This window comes from Protomyctophum parallelum, assembly GCF_964188405.1.
Source record: "Protomyctophum parallelum genome assembly, chromosome: 1".
In the NCBI taxonomy this organism is placed as follows: Eukaryota; Metazoa; Chordata; class Actinopteri; order Myctophiformes; family Myctophidae; genus Protomyctophum; species Protomyctophum parallelum.
In genome coordinates, this window is record NC_139697.1 from 103,846,585 (window position 1) to 103,865,308 (window position 18,724).

Consider the following 18,724-nt stretch of genomic DNA (forward strand, 5'->3'; position numbering starts at 1 on the left):
ACAGTACTGAAGAACACTCATAATAACAGAAGTGAAAAACAAAAGAAGAATCCGTCTACTAGCACCGAAGGATCTTAGACGGCGAAGGAAGTAGATTCTTTGCTTTGTTTTCTTACACACTGAATCAATCTGATCTTTCCATGACAAAAGATTGTCTATTACTACTCCTAGGTAGTACCATACCTGGTTGATCGGTTCACCATGAATAGTAATGGGGGATCTGTGTATCTCTGGTGGTGTACCAAAAACAATCTCTTCTGTCTTTTTTGTGTTAATGATGAGAGCGTTGTTATCACTCCATTCAACCACCTTATTTACTCTGTGTTGGTGCAGTCCAGGATCACTGGAACTATCTAGGAGAGAAATCAAAACTGTATCATCTGAGTATTTTAGAATGTATTGGTCTGGTGTGTCAGTGCGACATTCAGACAGGCATTCCTCAATACGACAGCTGTCAGTATAAAGGGTGAAGAGTACAGCTGAGCTCACACAACCCTGGGGAGCACCAACATTAGTAGTTAATGCTGATGAGAGGGTTGTGTTCACTTCTCTAAGTATTTATTTAAAGACGGTTACGCCGCGGACAAAGACAACTCGGATCGTGACAAATCATGACAACGAACACAATGTTTTGGGGCCGATCGAATAATTTATAACACAAATAGTGTTTTTCTTCTTTCTAATGATTTGATCGGCCCCAAAATATTGTGTTCATTGTCACGATCTGTCACGATCCAAGAGACACTCGTAACACACAGGTTACACACATAACCACTCTGATACCAGCCTCCACCTCATTAGAGTTATAGAACCACACTGATACCAGCCTCCACCTCATTAGAGTTATAGAACCACTCTGATACCAGCCTCCACCTCATTAGAGTTATAGAACCACTCTGATACCAGCCTCCACCTCATTAGAGTTATAGAACCACACTGATACCAGCCTCCACCTCATTAGAGTTATAGAACCACACACTGATACCAGCCTCCACCTCATTAGAGTTATAGAACCACACTGATACCAGCCTCCACCTCATTAGAGTTATAGATCCACACTCTGATACCAGCCTCCACCTCATTAGAGTTATAGAACCACACTGATACCAGCCTCCACCTCATTAGAGTTATAGATCCACACTGATACCAGCCTCCACCTCATTAGAGTTATAGAACCACACTGATACCAGCCTCCACCTCATTAGAGTTATAGAACCACACTGATACCAGCCTCCACCTCATTAGAGTTATAGATCCACACTGATACCAGCCTCCACCTCATTAGAGTTATAGATCCACACTGATACCAGCCTCCACCTCATTAGAGTTATAGAACCACACTGATACCAGCCTCCACCTCATTAGAGTTATAGATCCACACTGATACCAGCCTCCACCTCATTAGAGTTATAGAACCACACTGATACCAGCCTCCACCTCATTAGAGTTATAGATCCACACTGATACCAGCCTCCACCTCATTAGAGTTATAGAACCACACTGATACCAGCCTCCACCTCATTAGAGTTATAGATCCACACTGATACCAGCCTCCACCTCATTAGAGTTATAGAACCACACTGATACCAGCCTCCACCTCATTAGAGTTATAGATCCACACTGATACCAGCCTCCACCTCATTAGAGTTGTTACTCTTTTGTGTTCTTTCCGCTCCTATGCCACCAAAATGTGGAAAGCCCTACCAACAGTCATTAAGACATGTGAACGCCCTACCAACAGTCATTAAGACATGTGGAAAGCCCTACCAACAGTCATTAAGACATGTGGAACGCCCTACCAACAGTCATTAAGACATGTGAACGCCCTACCAACAGTCATTAAGACATGTGAACGCCCTACCAACAGTCATTAAGACATGTGAACGCCCTACCAACAGTCATTAAGACAACGCCCTACCAACAGTCATTAAGACATGTGAACGCCCTACCAACAGTCATTAAGACATGTGAACGCCCTACCAACAGTCATTAAGACATGTGGACGCCCTACCAACAGTCATTAAGACATGTGAACGCCCTACCAACAGTCATTAAGACATGTGAACGCCCTACCAACAGTCATTAAGACATGTGGAACGCCCTACCAACAGTCATTAAGACATGTGAACGCCCTACCAACAGTCATTAAGACATGTGAACGCCCTACCAACAGTCATTAAGACATGTGAACGCCCTACCAACAGTCATTAAGACATGCGAATCCCTTGACTCCTTCAAAACCGCTCTCAAAGGGCACCTACGGACGGCCGTAATTCGAAACTGGCCCCCGTAAGAATCTGAATCCCCACCACCCCCCCCCTCTTCCCCTCACTGTAGGCTATATGTTTCTTTTCCCTTTTTTACCTCCTTTATGATGAATTCCTGTTCTGTTCTTTTTCACTATATAGTAGTGTCTATTTGTACGTCTCTAAATGTTTTGATGAATTGAACAAGGTGGACCCTCTTGTAAACAAGTGTAATGCTTTATTGGGTCGTCCACTCACAGTTAACAGTCTTTGTATTGAGTTGGTGCTTGAAATGTACTGTAACTCTGCAAACTGTTAATACATATTTCAACCAATCAATCAAAAGTCTGGAAATAACTTTCTCCAGTCCTTATATTTGGCCCACCATCTGATAGATGCCCTGTATCCCCATATATGGACATGTCTGTGTCTGTGTGTAACCTGTATCCCCATATATGGACATGTCTGTGTCTGTGTGTAACCTGTATCCCCATATATGGACCTGTCTGTGTCTGTGTGTAACCTGTATCCCCATATATAGACATGTCTGTGTCTGTGTGTAACCTGTATCCCCATATATAGACATGTCTGTGTCTGTGTGTAACCTGTATCCCCATATATAGACATGTCTGTGTCTGTGTGTAACCTGTATCCCCATATATAGACATGTCTGTGTCTGTGTGTAGCCTGTATCCCCATATATAGACATGTCTGTGTCTGTGTGTAACCTGTATCCCCATATATGGAGATTCCATCTCATAGATTTCCCTAAGAAATCAGTTTGTTGACGTTGGGTTGCTATGGCTACCTATCATTACCGATCAATGTACTTATAGGAGGCTTAGCATGACATCACGGAAGGAACTCCTTATTTGGGCATGGCTGACTCAGAACTCTGAGTATGGGGGGGGGGGGGGGGTGTGGCTTGTGGTCACAGTGACATCACAGTGATGTCACAGCGCCTGCTATAAAAGCAGAGCGTTCTCTCTCTTACGAAGGAACTTATTCACTTTGGAGCTTTTATTCTCAGCGGTGTAGAAATGGCGTCCGCCAGCGTTCTGTCTGAAGAGCGGCACTTCCTGTGTTCCATCTGTATGGAGGTGTTCACTGACCCGATCAGCATTCCATGTGGACACAACTACTGCAAAGCCTGCATCACACGTTACTGGGACACTAGTGATGTGTGCAAGTGTCCACTTTGTAGCAAAACCTTCTACACAAGACCAGAAGTCTTCGTCAATACTTTGGTTTCTGAGATGGTTCGTCAGTTCAGGAGCAACAAGTTGAAAGAAGGATATGAAGCAAAGGTCAAAGTCCATCAGTCTTCACATGTGGACACATTGAGGACAGCTGTGTCTCAGCTGGAGAAGACACTCGGTCAGGAGATGAAGAAGCAGCTGTGTGATGATGAGCTGAGGAGGATCCAGCAATATGAGGTGGATGTAACTCTGGACCCTGATACAGCACATCCCCTCCTCATCCTGTCTGAGGATGGAAAACAAGTGAGTCATGGAAACGTAAGGAAGAATCTCCCTGACAACACTGAGAGATTCTCTAGATGTGCCTGTGTCTTAGGAAAACAAGGATTCTCCTCAGGAAGGTTTTACTACGAGGTTCAGGTTGGAGGGAAGACTGACTGGAGCTTAGGAGTGGCCAGAGAGTCCATCGACAGGAAGGGATACGTCAGACTGAGTCCCAACAAAGGTTACTGGTCTATATGGATGTGGGATGAACAGTACTATGCTGATGCTGCTGCTGGCCCTGCTGTCCGCCTCCCTGTAAGAGAGAAGCTCCAGACAGTGGGAGTGTTTGTGGACTATGAGGAGCGTCTGGTCTCCTTTTATGACGTGGAGACCAGAGTTCTCCTCTACTCCTTCACTGGCTGCTCCTTCACTGAGAGACTCTTTCCATTATTCTGTCCATATACTAATTTTGCTGGTAAAAACTCTGCTCCTCTGATCATCTCTCCTGTCTCCATGAAATAGATCAGCATGGAGTTTAAATGAAGCAGGATTGGACACGTCGTTGTAATAATAATAATTATAAAGCTAGCTTTATTTATATAGAACCTTTCAAGAACAAGGTCACAAGTTTTATTTTGGTCAAAAAGCAAAGACATTACATTACATGTATTATTATTATTATTATTAGACCAAAAGGGTTTAGGCTGAAGCCAATGGCTTATTGTGGGGGGGAGGGGGGGGGGGGGACACATGAAAAACAAAACAAAACAAAAACAAACAACCAAACACAAAAGAAAACACAAGGAAAAAGTAAAAGAGAAAGATACACAGGAGAAGACAGATTTGATCCCACAGAATCCAGAGTCGCACATGAGAAGAATGTTATATATATGATTATTATATAGTTATTATATTACTTTGTCATACTAATATGATTTAGATATGATTAGTAAAAAATACTATAGGTTTATAATGTTCTATACTTATCTATAAATTTAGATTTATACATTATTTTAAATGTATTAATTGAGCCGCACTTTTTCAGTTCATTGTCTAAGCCGTTCCATAGTTTCACAGAATACTGGACTACTCACCTCGGTGCGTGCCCGTTTTTCCTCCCGGAATTTTCCCCAGTGAGGGGGATGACTTTGTAATATGCTGTTGGCTGTTTGTATTCTTTTTGGAAAAATATTAAAAGATACTCCTGTGGAAAGGCTATATCATTTGACTTATATTGAACCTATAAACAATGTAGTATTATTTAGTATATGTAAGGTTTTGCCCCCTCAAATGGTACCTCGTCAGATAATCCCCACATATCCTACAACAACTTCTGTGAACAGACTTCACTGTAGTAGCTTTTCATAAATTATATTTGTACTTAGGCTGTTCTGCTGTCATGAAAGTTTATAGTTAGAGAAACTCAAAGTCCAGCCGTCTGCTGTCCAGCCTCTCCCACCAACCCCTCACTGGGGAACATTCTGGGAGGAAAACAGAAACGGGGCGAGTCTTCTTGTTACCGTTTCACACCTCTTAGGGCCGATTCATACTCCTATTTTAGAGCCGAATAAAAGTCGGTTCGGCTCTGTAGAGCCTACAATTTGACGTCATTTGAGGTTCGGGGGGGCGGGTACCGTCCTAAAGTCGGCTCTTCGGTGCTACTGAAAATTTCTGACCAGCCGAAATCATTTCGGCACTACAGCGCCGAAACAGCGGTAAAATAGGAGTATGAATCGGCCCTTACGCTTATACATCTGGCCTTTTTGCTGGTTCTTGCCTTGGTCTGCCTGAATATGCCGAATCCCCTGAGATTGTACCTGCTCTCTGGAGCCTCCAACAGCTCCTGGACACAGGGCGGAAGCTGTCTGTTATCCCATTCTGACCTGAGATCAGATTCATACGAGGTTTCCACTTTCCACTGGACACACACTGGTCTGATTAAACCTATTCTGACCTGAGATCAGATTAAAAAAAAATGTCAGTCGTTCTTCGATTTTTCAAAAATAGCAGACCTACAAGCTCATATCGCGCCACTCGGTGGCGCGATATGAGCTTGTAGATCTGCTATTTTTCAATAGATAAAGCATAACATGATGCTGACACCACAATGGGTGCCCGGTCAGAATGGGTTAAGTGCTTCATGATATGATATGATATGATATAGTACTTTATTGTCAGTTCACACTGAAATTTGTCTTGCGACACAGCAGCCAAGTATGCAGAAACACATAACAAAACACAAACAGGACAATTTACATACATAAAGACATGAGCAATATCCACCGCTTAGATTATCCTGTGGCTACTACATTTCCTGATTAAGCCTCAAGGTCGATTGGTAGACAAAGGACCTCTTTAGTCTGACCTTATTGAATGCTGGTACACCATATCTCCTTCCTGAAGGTAGCAACCTATATTCTCCATACAACACATGCTTAGTATTAGAGGTGATATTCCTTGCTAACCTTAGGATGCTGTTATCATATGTGGATGTATAAAGTTTCTGAAGTTGTTGTCCAACAATCTTTGAACAAATGTTCAGTTGTTGCAGCAGTTGTGACTTTAGGGCTGCAGACAAACATCCATACCAGGTGGTACTACAGTACTGAAGAACACTCATAATAACAGAAGTGAAAAACAAAAGAAGAATCCGTCTACTAGCACCGAAGGATCTTAGACGGCGAAGGAAGTAGATTCTTTGCTTTGTTTTCTTACACACTGAATCAATCTGATCTTTCCATGACAAAAGATTGTCTATTACTACTCCTAGGTAGTACCATACCTGGTTGATCGGTTCACCATGAATAGTAATGGGGGATCTGTGTATCTCTGGTGGTGTACCAAAAACAATCTCTTCTGTCTTTTTTGTGTTAATGATGAGAGCGTTGTTATCACTCCATTCAACCACCTTATTTACTCTGTGTTGGTGCAGTCCAGGATCACTGGAACTATCTAGGAGAGAAATCAAAACTGTATCATCTGAGTATTTTAGAATGTATTGGTCTGGTGTGTCAGTGCGACATTCAGACAGGCATTCCTCAATACGACAGCTGTCAGTATAAAGGGTGAAGAGTACAGCTGAGCTCACACAACCCTGGGGAGCACCAACATTAGTAGTTAATGCTGATGAGAGGGTTGTGTTCACTTCTCTAAGTATTTATTTAAAGACGGTTACGCCGCGGACAAAGACAACTCGGATCGTGACAAATCATGACAACGAACACAATGTTTTGGGGCCGATCGAATAATTTATAACACAAATAGTGTTTTTCTTCTTTCTAATGATTTGATCGGCCCCAAAATATTGTGTTCATTGTCACGATCTGTCACGATCCAAGAGACACTCGTAACACACAGGTTACACACATAACCACTCTGATACCAGCCTCCACCTCATTAGAGTTATAGAACCACTCTGATACCAGCCTCCACCTCATTAGAGTTATAGAACCACTCTGATACCAGCCTCCACCTCATTAGAGTTATAGAACCACTCTGATACCAGCCTCCACCTCATTAGAGTTATAGAACCACACTGATACCAGCCTCCACCTCATTAGAGTTATAGAACCACACTGATACCAGCCTCCACCTCATTAGAGTTATAGAACCACACACTGATACCAGCCTCCACCTCATTAGAGTTATAGAACCACACTGATACCAGCCTCCACCTCATTAGAGTTATAGATCCACACTCTGATACCAGCCTCCACCTCATTAGAGTTATAGAACCACACTGATACCAGCCTCCACCTCATTAGAGTTATAGATCCACACTCTGATACCAGCCTCCACCTCATTAGAGTTATAGAACCACACTGATACCAGCCTCCACCTCATTAGAGTTATAGATCCACACTGATACCAGCCTCCACCTCATTAGAGTTATAGAACCACACTGATACCAGCCTCCACCTCATTAGAGTTATAGATCCACACTGATACCAGCCTCCACCTCATTAGAGTTGTTACTCTTTTGTGTTCTTTCCGCTCCTATGCCACCAAAATGTGGAAAGCCCTACCAACAGTCATTAAGACATGTGAACGCCCTACCAACAGTCATTAAGACATGTGGAAAGCCCTACCAACAGTCATTAAGACATGTGGAACGCCCTACCAACAGTCATTAAGACATGTGAACGCCCTACCAACAGTCATTAAGACATGTGAACGCCCTACCAACAGTCATTAAGACATGTGAACGCCCTACCAACAGTCATTAAGACAACGCCCTACCAACAGTCATTAAGACATGTGAACGCCCTACCAACAGTCATTAAGACATGTGAACGCCCTACCAACAGTCATTAAGACATGTGGACGCCCTACCAACAGTCATTAAGACATGTGAACGCCCTACCAACAGTCATTAAGACATGTGAACGCCCTACCAACAGTCATTAAGACATGTGGAACGCCCTACCAACAGTCATTAAGACATGTGAACGCCCTACCAACAGTCATTAAGACATGTGAACGCCCTACCAACAGTCATTAAGACATGTGAACGCCCTACCAACAGTCATTAAGACATGTGAACGCCCTACCAACAGTCATTAAGACATGCGAATCCCTTGACTCCTTCAAAACCGCTCTCAAAGGGCACCTACGGACGGCCGTAATTCGAAACTGGCCCCCGTAAGAATCTGAATCCCCACCACCCCCCCCCTCTTCCCCTCACTGTAGGCTATATGTTTCTTTTCCCTTTTTTACCTCCTTTATGATGAATTCCTGTTCTGTTCTTTTTCACTATATAGTAGTGTCTATTTGTACGTCTCTAAATGTTTTGATGAATTGAACAAGGTGGACCCTCTTGTAAACAAGTGTAATGCTTTATTGGGTCGTCCACTCACAGTTAACAGTCTTTGTATTGAGTTGGTGCTTGAAATGTACTGTAACTCTGCAAACTGTTAATACATATTTCAACCAATCAATCAAAAGTCTGGAAATAACTTTCTCCAGTCCTTATATTTGGCCCACCATCTGATAGATGCCCTGTATCCCCATATATGGACATGTCTGTGTCTGTGTGTAACCTGTATCCCCATATATGGACATGTCTGTGTCTGTGTGTAACCTGTATCCCCATATATGGACCTGTCTGTGTCTGTGTGTAACCTGTATCCCCATATATAGACATGTCTGTGTCTGTGTGTAACCTGTATCCCCATATATAGACATGTCTGTGTCTGTGTGTAACCTGTATCCCCATATATAGACATGTCTGTGTCTGTGTGTAACCTGTATCCCCATATATAGACATGTCTGTGTCTGTGTGTAGCCTGTATCCCCATATATAGACATGTCTGTGTCTGTGTGTAACCTGTATCCCCATATATGGAGATTCCATCTCATAGATTTCCCTAAGAAATCAGTTTGTTGACGTTGGGTTGCTATGGCTACCTATCATTACCGATCAATGTACTTATAGGAGGCTTAGCATGACATCACGGAAGGAACTCCTTATTTGGGCATGGCTGACTCAGAACTCTGAGTATGGGGGGGGGGGGGGGGGTGTGGCTTGTGGTCACAGTGACATCACAGTGATGTCACAGCGCCTGCTATAAAAGCAGAGCGTTCTCTCTCTTACGAAGGAACTTATTCACTTTGGAGCTTTTATTCTCAGCGGTGTAGAAATGGCGTCCGCCAGCGTTCTGTCTGAAGAGCGGCACTTCCTGTGTTCCATCTGTATGGAGGTGTTCACTGACCCGATCAGCATTCCATGTGGACACAACTACTGCAAAGCCTGCATCACACGTTACTGGGACACTAGTGATGTGTGCAAGTGTCCACTTTGTAGCAAAACCTTCTACACAAGACCAGAAGTCTTCGTCAATACTTTGGTTTCTGAGATGGTTCGTCAGTTCAGGAGCAACAAGTTGAAAGAAGGATATGAAGCAAAGGTCAAAGTCCATCAGTCTTCACATGTGGACACATTGAGGACAGCTGTGTCTCAGCTGGAGAAGACACTCGGTCAGGAGATGAAGAAGCAGCTGTGTGATGATGAGCTGAGGAGGATCCAGCAATATGAGGTGGATGTAACTCTGGACCCTGATACAGCACATCCCCTCCTCATCCTGTCTGAGGATGGAAAACAAGTGAGTCATGGAAACGTAAGGAAGAATCTCCCTGACAACACTGAGAGATTCTCTAGATGTGCCTGTGTCTTAGGAAAACAAGGATTCTCCTCAGGAAGGTTTTACTACGAGGTTCAGGTTGGAGGGAAGACTGACTGGAGCTTAGGAGTGGCCAGAGAGTCCATCGACAGGAAGGGATACGTCAGACTGAGTCCCAACAAAGGTTACTGGTCTATATGGATGTGGGATGAACAGTACTATGCTGATGCTGCTGCTGGCCCTGCTGTCCGCCTCCCTGTAAGAGAGAAGCTCCAGACAGTGGGAGTGTTTGTGGACTATGAGGAGCGTCTGGTCTCCTTTTATGACGTGGAGACCAGAGTTCTCCTCTACTCCTTCACTGGCTGCTCCTTCACTGAGAGACTCTTTCCATTATTCTGTCCATATACTAATTTTGCTGGTAAAAACTCTGCTCCTCTGATCATCTCTCCTGTCTCCATGAAATAGATCAGCATGGAGTTTAAATGAAGCAGGATTGGACACGTCGTTGTAATAATAATAATTATAAAGCTAGCTTTATTTATATAGAACCTTTCAAGAACAAGGTCACAAGTTTTATTTTGGTCAAAAAGCAAAGACATTACATTACATGTATTATTATTATTATTATTAGACCAAAAGGGTTTAGGCTGAAGCCAATGGCTTATTGTGGGGGGGAGGGGGGGGGGGGGGACACATGAAAAACAAAACAAAACAAAAACAAACAACCAAACACAAAAGAAAACACAAGGAAAAAGTAAAAGAGAAAGATACACAGGAGAAGACAGATTTGATCCACAGAATCCAGAGTCGCACATGAGAAGAATGTTATATATATGATTATTATATAGTTATTATATTACTTTGTCATACTAATATGATTTAGATATGATTAGTAAAAAATACTATAGGTTTATAATGTTCTATACTTATCTATAAATTTAGATTTATACATTATTTTAAATGTATTAATTGAGCCGCACTTTTTCAGTTCATTGTCTAAGCCGTTCCATAGTTTCACAGAATACTGGACTACTCACCTCGGTGCGTGCCCGTTTTTCCTCCCGGAATTTTCCCCAGTGAGGGGGATGACTTTGTAATATGCTGTTGGCTGTTTGTATTCTTTTGGAAAAATATTAAAGATACTCCTGTGGAAAGGCTATATCATTTGACTTATATTGAACCTATAAACAATGTAGTATTATTTAGTATATGTAAGGTTTTGCCCCCTCAAATGGTACCTCGTCAGATAATCCCCACATATCCTACAACAACTTCTGTGAACAGACTTCACTGTAGTAGCTTTTCATAAATTATATTTGTACTTAGGCTGTTCTGCTGTCATGAAAGTTTATAGTTAGAGAAACTCAAAGTCCAGCCGTCTGCTGTCCAGCCTCTCCCACCAACCCCTCACTGGGGAACATTCTGGGAGGAAAACAGAAACGGGGCGAGTCTTCTTGTTACCGTTTCACACCTCTTAGGGCCGATTCATACTCCTATTTTAGAGCCGAATAAAAGTCGGTTCGGCTCTGTAGAGCCTACAATTTGACGTCATTTGAGGTTCGGGGGGGCGGGTACCGTCCTAAAGTCGGCTCTTCGGTGCTACTGAAAATTTCTGACCAGCCGAAATCATTTCGGCACTACAGCGCCGAAACAGCGGTAAAATAGGAGTATGAATCGGCCCTTACGCTTATACATCTGGCCTTTTTGCTGGTTCTTGCCTTGGTCTGCCTGAATATGCCGAATCCCCTGAGATTGTACCTGCTCTCTGGAGCCTCCAACAGCTCCTGGACACAGGGCGGAAGCAGTCTGTTATGTGCTTCATACATTATAACTGCTGCTGAGAGGTCTACCAGATCAGGCCATTTTAGGGCGTGTGACTGAATAAAAAGCGGATTTGTCGGTGTGTAATAATCAGCGTGATTTATAATTGGGATTGCTTTCTTTTGGAGAAGAAATATGGAGTTGATGTTTGTTTAATAGTTGCTCCCCCGTACTTCCACACAACTGCTCCAAAATGGCTTTCATCTTATACAGTATTGCGATGGTTTCAGAGATTATAATTCCTAAAAATGTACTGTCTTGTACTTGTTCGATTTCGACATCGGCAAACTTGTTGTTAAAAGTGCTTAACAACAAGAGCATAAATTATAGAACATTTTTATGAAAAGGTTTTGTATTTTACAGTCTTTCTCAATTCAATTCAATTCAACAGGCTTTATTGGCATGACGATTTACAAGTGTTGACAAAGCACAATCACAGATATGACAAACAACAAGATAACAACATAATATCAATGACATGAAAAAAAATAAAAAATAAATAAAGCAGAAAATAAAACATGGCATACTGTATGTGTGTCCTACTGGTTGTCCCCTTTCTTGTGACAGGAATTGACATATTTTGCAGCCAAAACGGCACATTCTTTCTGTTCCCCCAGAAGGACTGGTAATCTTTCCCTTTCTGTCATACTTCGGAATTCTGGGAAATTTGTTTAAAATTTTGGGAAGAACTCCTCTCTAATATTTGTGTAGTTTTTACATTGTGTTAAGAAGTGTAACTCTGTCTCTATAGCTCCGTCATCACAGTGTGTAGTTTTTACATTGTGTTAAGAAGTGTAACTCTGTCTCTATAGCTCCGTCATCACAGTGTGTCGTTTTTACATTGTGTTAAGAAGTGTAACTCTGTCTCTATAGCTCCGTCATCGCAGTGTGTAGTTTTTACATTGTGTTAAGAAGTGTAACTCTGTCTCTATAGCTCCGTCATCACAGTGTGTAGTTTTTACATTGTGTTAAGAAGTGTAACTCTGTCTCTATAGCTCCGTCATCACAGTGTGTAGTTTTTACATTGTGTTAAGAAGTGTAACTCTGTCTCTATAGCTCCGTCATCACAGTGTGTAGTTTTTACATTGTGTTAAGAAGTGTAACTCTGTCTCTATAGCTCCGTCATCACAGTGTGTAGTTTTTACATTGTGTTAAGAAGTGTAACTCTGTCTCTATAGCTCCGTCATCACAGTGTGTAGTTTTTACATTGTGTTAAGAAGTGTAACTCTGTCTCTATAGCTCCGTCAACACAGTGTGTAGTTTTTACATTGTGTTAAGAAGTGTAACTCTGTCTCTATAGCTCCGTCATCACAGTGACAGCACAGCCTCTCCTCTCTAGGCAGCCAGGTCTGTCTGTGTCTATTGCCAGACTATGATCACTCAGTCTGTACATTGTCAAAGTCTTTCTCAGGTTTTTATCAGTTACTGTGGTTAGGTAGTCTGCCACAGTATACTGTCTGTTTAGAGCCAAATATGTTTCTAGTTTGTGTTGTGATTGTGTGAGTTCGTTCCAATATGTGATGTATTTATCTTTTTCTTTAGTTATAATTTGGTTGGGTCTAATCTTCTGAGTGATAGAGTAGCTGCACTGAGGCTGTCTGGGGTTTGTGATGTCAGGAGGTGAGAGGTCAGCTAGTTTCAGAACCAGCTGACTGAGGGGGCTCTTTTGGATGTTCAACTCTTGGCAGACAAGGGCTTTATAATGGTAACATGCAGGGTCACTCTTTTTAATATGGCTCCAGAATGTAATAGATATTTTCTGTATATTTAGAAGTAAAGGACATTGGTCTAATTCAGCCCTGCATGCAGAGTTTGGGCATTTTCTTTGTACCCTGATAATAGTTTTGCAGAACTCTGCATGCAGGATCTCAACTGGATGTTTGTCCCATTTTGCCCAATCACTTTGTAATAAGGGACCCCACACCTCACTGCCATACAATGCAATTGATTCTATAACCAATTTAAATATTTTGAGCCATGTCCTAATTGGAATTTGGATTTGAATTGAACGCTTGATGGCATAAAAAGCCCTTTTTGCCTTGTCTTTGAGTTCCTTCACAGCTGAACAGAAATTCCCAGTGGAAGTAATTTGTAACCCTAGGTATGTATAGGTATTTGTCCGTTCTATTTGGGTCCCACCTATTTTGAACACTGGTTGATTCTTCTGTAACCGTGATCGCTTTTGGAAGGTCATAATTTTGGTCTTCTTCATATTTACTGTCAGGGCCCAGGTCTGACAGTACTGATGAAGAATGTTCAGGCTTTGCTGAAGACCTTCTCTAGTTGGGGACAGTATGACTAGGTCATCTGCATAAAAGAGACATTTAATGTCTGTCAGTAAGGGTGAGACCAGGTGCTGCTGATTGTTCTAATAACTGTGCCAGTTCATTAATATATATATTGAAGAGGGTGGGGCTGAGGTCACATCCTTGCTTCACACATCTCCCTTGCGGGAAGAAGTCTGTGTGTTTATCACCAATTTTAACAGCCAATTTATTGTTTTCATATATTGATTTAATGACATCATAGGACTTTCCCCCTATTCCACTTTCTATTGATTTAAAAAGTAAACCTTCATGCCAAACTGAGTCCAAAGCTTTCTGAAAATCGACGAAGCATGCATGAATTGTTCCTTTGTTTTGATTTGTGTATTTCTCTATTAGTGTGTGTAGGGTGAAAAGGTGGTCAGATGTTCTATAATTTGGGAGGAATCCTATTTGACTTTTGGCACAAGACAATCTCTCTCTCTCTCTCTCCCCCCTCTCTCTCTCTCTCCCCCTCTCCCTCTCTCTCTCTCTCTCTCTCTCTCTCTCTCTCAGGTCCAGTAAAGATGGCGGCTCTCTGGTCTCCCAGAGGTCTTTGCTGCACCACAGCCCCTCCTCCTCCTCAGTGACCTCGGTGGGCTCTCTGTCTCGTGCCCAGGGCCACGCCCTCAGCGGCCTGCTTAGCTCCGCCTCCTCCTCGTCGCAGCACTCCTCCCACCCCTCCTACCCCTCCCACCACCACCCCCACCCACCGGGGGCGCCGGAGAGCCACCACCATTACCACACGCTGGGCCCGCCCCCTCGCAGCGCGGAGCCCCTCCTCCATCCCGCCGGGCCCCCGCCCCAAAGGGGAGGGGCCCACGGGGGGTACCTGCCCCACGACCACTATGGCTCCACCCCCAGGTAATTAACCCTTGGCCTACAATTCACGGAAAAAACGGAATTAATCGAAAAATCTAAACCTCCCGTTAACGGAAAAAACGGAATGACAATCAATATCAGTTATCGCGGGGTCAAAAGAGCAAAAATTAATATTTTTTCGCTAATATCACTAATGTTGGATGTAATTTACCAAAAAACGGCCGAAATCCGCATGATCGTGCGCTATCGTGCACGCGCGCCGTCTCTATGTGCGTCGCTGTAAAAAATGTGATATTTTGCGATCTTTTGGGGTTGATTTGAGGTAAATTTGACTTAGTTATGAAAAATATAGCATTAGCTTAGCAATCCGGACCAGCCAAGCTATTGACTAGGGTCAAAATACTACAGGTTGTTGTTGATCGTTGAACCGGAAGTGACTTAGGAAGATCTGTCTATTTTAGCCAAAATCAGCATAATGATGCTTTCCCGCCATCTGGTGGCGAATCGAGAGAATACATTTGCAATGAATGAAAAAAGAAAAACATCTCTTCAATCCACCAGATCTTTCTTGTATGTTAAAACGATGAATTAAAAATATGCCAATTTGTTACCCAAACAAAAAAATTGGGACTGGTAGTCCAAGGGTTAAGAGTTATAACTGAAACTAACATTTTTTTGTTAATTGACACTACATTTTAAAAACTGGAAAAGAACAAGGAAAAAACAACCGCACACTGTCTTCATATGCAGTGACCACCAATTTATTTAAGGGAAATGTAGCAACGTTTCAGCCTATGCGGCCTTCATCAGGCTATCTTTATGAACACAAATGAGCAAGCATCCTTTTTGTAGGCTGTCTGGCCTAAAGGTAAGCCTATCAGAACAAAAGAAATGACATGACATCACTCAACTTAAGGTGACAGGTACTCATATGGTTAAATGAGAACAAAAATGTCATATGAAAAACTCAATACACCCATGCAAAGTAATAAGAAAAATCATAATAATCCATATTAATCAAGACAGTATACAAATGGTAATATTGTTAAATAAGGTATACAAAAATCATGATCAAGAAACATTGCAGGTTGAAACTTCAAGAGAAACTTTCCCTGTGAAGGAGAAAAGGGAACAGTTTACAAGAGGTTAAAACCAGGTACAAAATCAAATCATCAACAATACAATAAGTTAAAAACTAAATGGAGCAAACTGAAGGATAAAATCAAAGATCACAGCATGACATTTAATAAAAGTTCATCATTAAGGCCTCTAGGTGCCAAAGTTTGGAGTGTGAAGATCCAGAATGCTTCACGCCTTTTTAACAGCAAATCATGATCGCCACCTCTGTGTGGCGGATCAACTTGTTCAATGCCGCAGAAACGTAAAGAAGATATGTCATGCTTGTGATCGTTGAAATGTACCGCTACTGGGTAGTCTCTGTCATTTCTTCTAATAGAGCTTTTATGCTCGCTTATCCTTATCTTAAGTTTCCTAGTGGTTTTGCCCACATAGGCTAGACCACAAGGACAGCGCAGCATGTAAATGACGTGAGTGGAAGCACAAGTAATGAAAAAACTGGAAAAGGAAATAAAAAAATGATAACTGACATGATAGACACCCCCCCCCCCCCCCCTCTCCTTAAACCACCCCCTAATATTGCTTAATTCTACCACAGGTCGTTTCGAGGAAGCAATCTGATTGGTTGAAACAGCCTTCTAGCCGTGGGTTAAACCAGCACCGTTCACCACCTATAATCAAAACAAAGAATTCAGCCGCTCTGTTCTCCCAGAGCGCTATAGCAAACTCGTTGGCTAGGCTAGCTAGTTTATTGGGACATTTTGTGGTCGTAGTGACTAACTAAAAAATCATTAAAAAAATATATTCTTTCAGCGATTTTCTTAGTTTTAAGACTCCGTCTCGTTCCTGACCGCATCACTGTCGTGGCAATAATCACGTTAACCCACACCCTCCTGTGTAATATTGCTTATTGCCCATTCTGACCGGGCACCCATTTTGGTGTCGGCATCATGTTGTGCTTTAGCTATTGAAAAATAGCAGATCTACAAGCTCATATCGCGCCACCGAGTGGCGCGATACGAGCTTGTAGGTCTGCTATTTTTTTGAAAAATCGAAGAACGACTGACATTTTTAGAATCTGATCTCAGGTCAGAATGGGTTTAATCAGACCAGTGTGTGTCCGGTGGAAACCTCCGTATGAATCTGATCTCAGGTCAGAATGGGTTAATTCTAACGTTGCCCCACCCCCCCCCAGAATGCACCACCACCAACAGCAGCAACACCAGTCGTTTGTACAGCAGCATCAACAACAACAACAACAACAACAACAACAACTACACCACCAACAACATCAACAACAACAGCACCTCCAACAGCACCAACAGCAGCAGCAACAACAGTTCCAAGCTCCTCCCCCTGTCCAGCATCAGGCTCCGCCCCCCGCGGGACATTTCCCGCACCACCCGCAGCACCACCACCCCCACCTGCAGGGGGAGCCCTTCGCCATGATGGCGCGCGCTCACCACATGGTGGACACGCTGACGGAGGAGAACAAGACGCTGCGGCAGGAGACGGAGACGTGCCGGGAGAAGGTCAACAAACTACACAAGGTAGTAGTTTGAATGACATCATGTTAAGGTCAACAAACTACACAAGGTAGTAGTTTGAATGACATCATGTTAGGGTCAACAAACTACACAAGGTAGTAGTTTGAATGACATCATGTTAGGGTCAACAAACTACACAAGGTAGTAGTTTGAATGACATCATGTTAAGGTCAACAAACTACACAAGGTAGTAGTTTGAATGACATCATGTTAAGGTCAACAAACTACACAAGGTAGTAGTTTGAATGACTTCATGTTAAGGTCAACAAACTACACAAGGTAGTAGTTTGAATTACATCATGTTATTGTCAACAAACTACACAAGGTAGTAGTTTGAATGACTTCATGTTAAGGTCAACAAACTACACAAGGTAGTAGTTTGAATTACATCATGTTATTGTCAACAAACTACACAAGGTAGTAGTTTGAATGACATCATGTTATTGTCAACAAACTACACAAGGTAGTAGTTTGAATGACTTCATGTTAAGGTCAACAAACTACACAAGGTAGTAGTTTGAATGACATCATGTTAAGGTCAACAAACTACACAAGGTAGTAGTTTGAATGACATCATGTTAAGGTCAACAAACTACACAAGGTAGTAGTTTGAATGACATCATGTTAAGGTCAACAAACTACACAAGGTAGTAGTTTGAATGACATCATGTTAAGGTCAACAAACTACACAAGGTAGTAGTTTGAATGACATCATGTTAAGGTCAACAAACTACACAAGGTAGTAGTTTGAATGACATCGTGTTATTATCAACAAACTACACAAGGTAGTAGTTTGAATTACTTCATGTTAAGGTCAACAAACTACACAAGGTAGTAGTTTGAATGACATCGTGTTAAGGTCAACAAACTACACAAGGTAGTAGTTTGAATGACATGTTATTATCTCCTCTCCTCGCCTCTCCTCCTAGTAGTTTAAATGACATCGTGTTATTGTCAACAAACTACACAAGGTAGTAGTTTGAATGACATCGTGTTATTGTCAACAAACTACACAAGGTAGTAGTTTGAATGACATCGTGTTATTGTCAACAAACTACACAAGGTAGTAGTTTGAATGACATCATGTTAAGGTCAACAAACTACACAAGGTAGTAGTTTGAATGACATCATGTTAAGGTCAACAAACTACACAAGGTAGTAGTTTGAATGACATCATGTTATTGTCAACAAACTACACAAGGTAGTAGTTTGAATGACATCATGTTATTGTCAACAAACTACACAAGGTAGTAGTTTGAATGACATCATGTTAAGGTCAACAAACTACACAAGGTAGTAGTTTGAATGACATCATGTTATTATCAA

At 42.2% G+C, this 18,724-nt stretch overlaps 1 protein-coding gene across 1 annotated transcript in view; it reads left to right on the top strand.

Moving 5' to 3' along the window:
- Positions 1–9,348: 9,348 nt before the first annotated feature.
- Positions 9,349–18,724, top strand: part of LOC310856314 (uncharacterized protein) — a gene marked incomplete at its 5' end in the record, with an annotated part of 30,041 nt that continues 20,665 nt past the window's right edge. Inside the window, 4 exons of the mRNA XM_083761660.1 lie at positions 9,349–10,246; positions 12,217–12,274; positions 14,469–14,816; positions 17,047–17,401. Coding sequence (XP_083617786.1) covers positions 9,349–10,246; positions 12,217–12,274; positions 14,469–14,816; positions 17,047–17,401 — 1,659 coding nt within the window. The remainder of the gene's footprint in view (positions 10,247–12,216; positions 12,275–14,468; positions 14,817–17,046; positions 17,402–18,724) is intronic.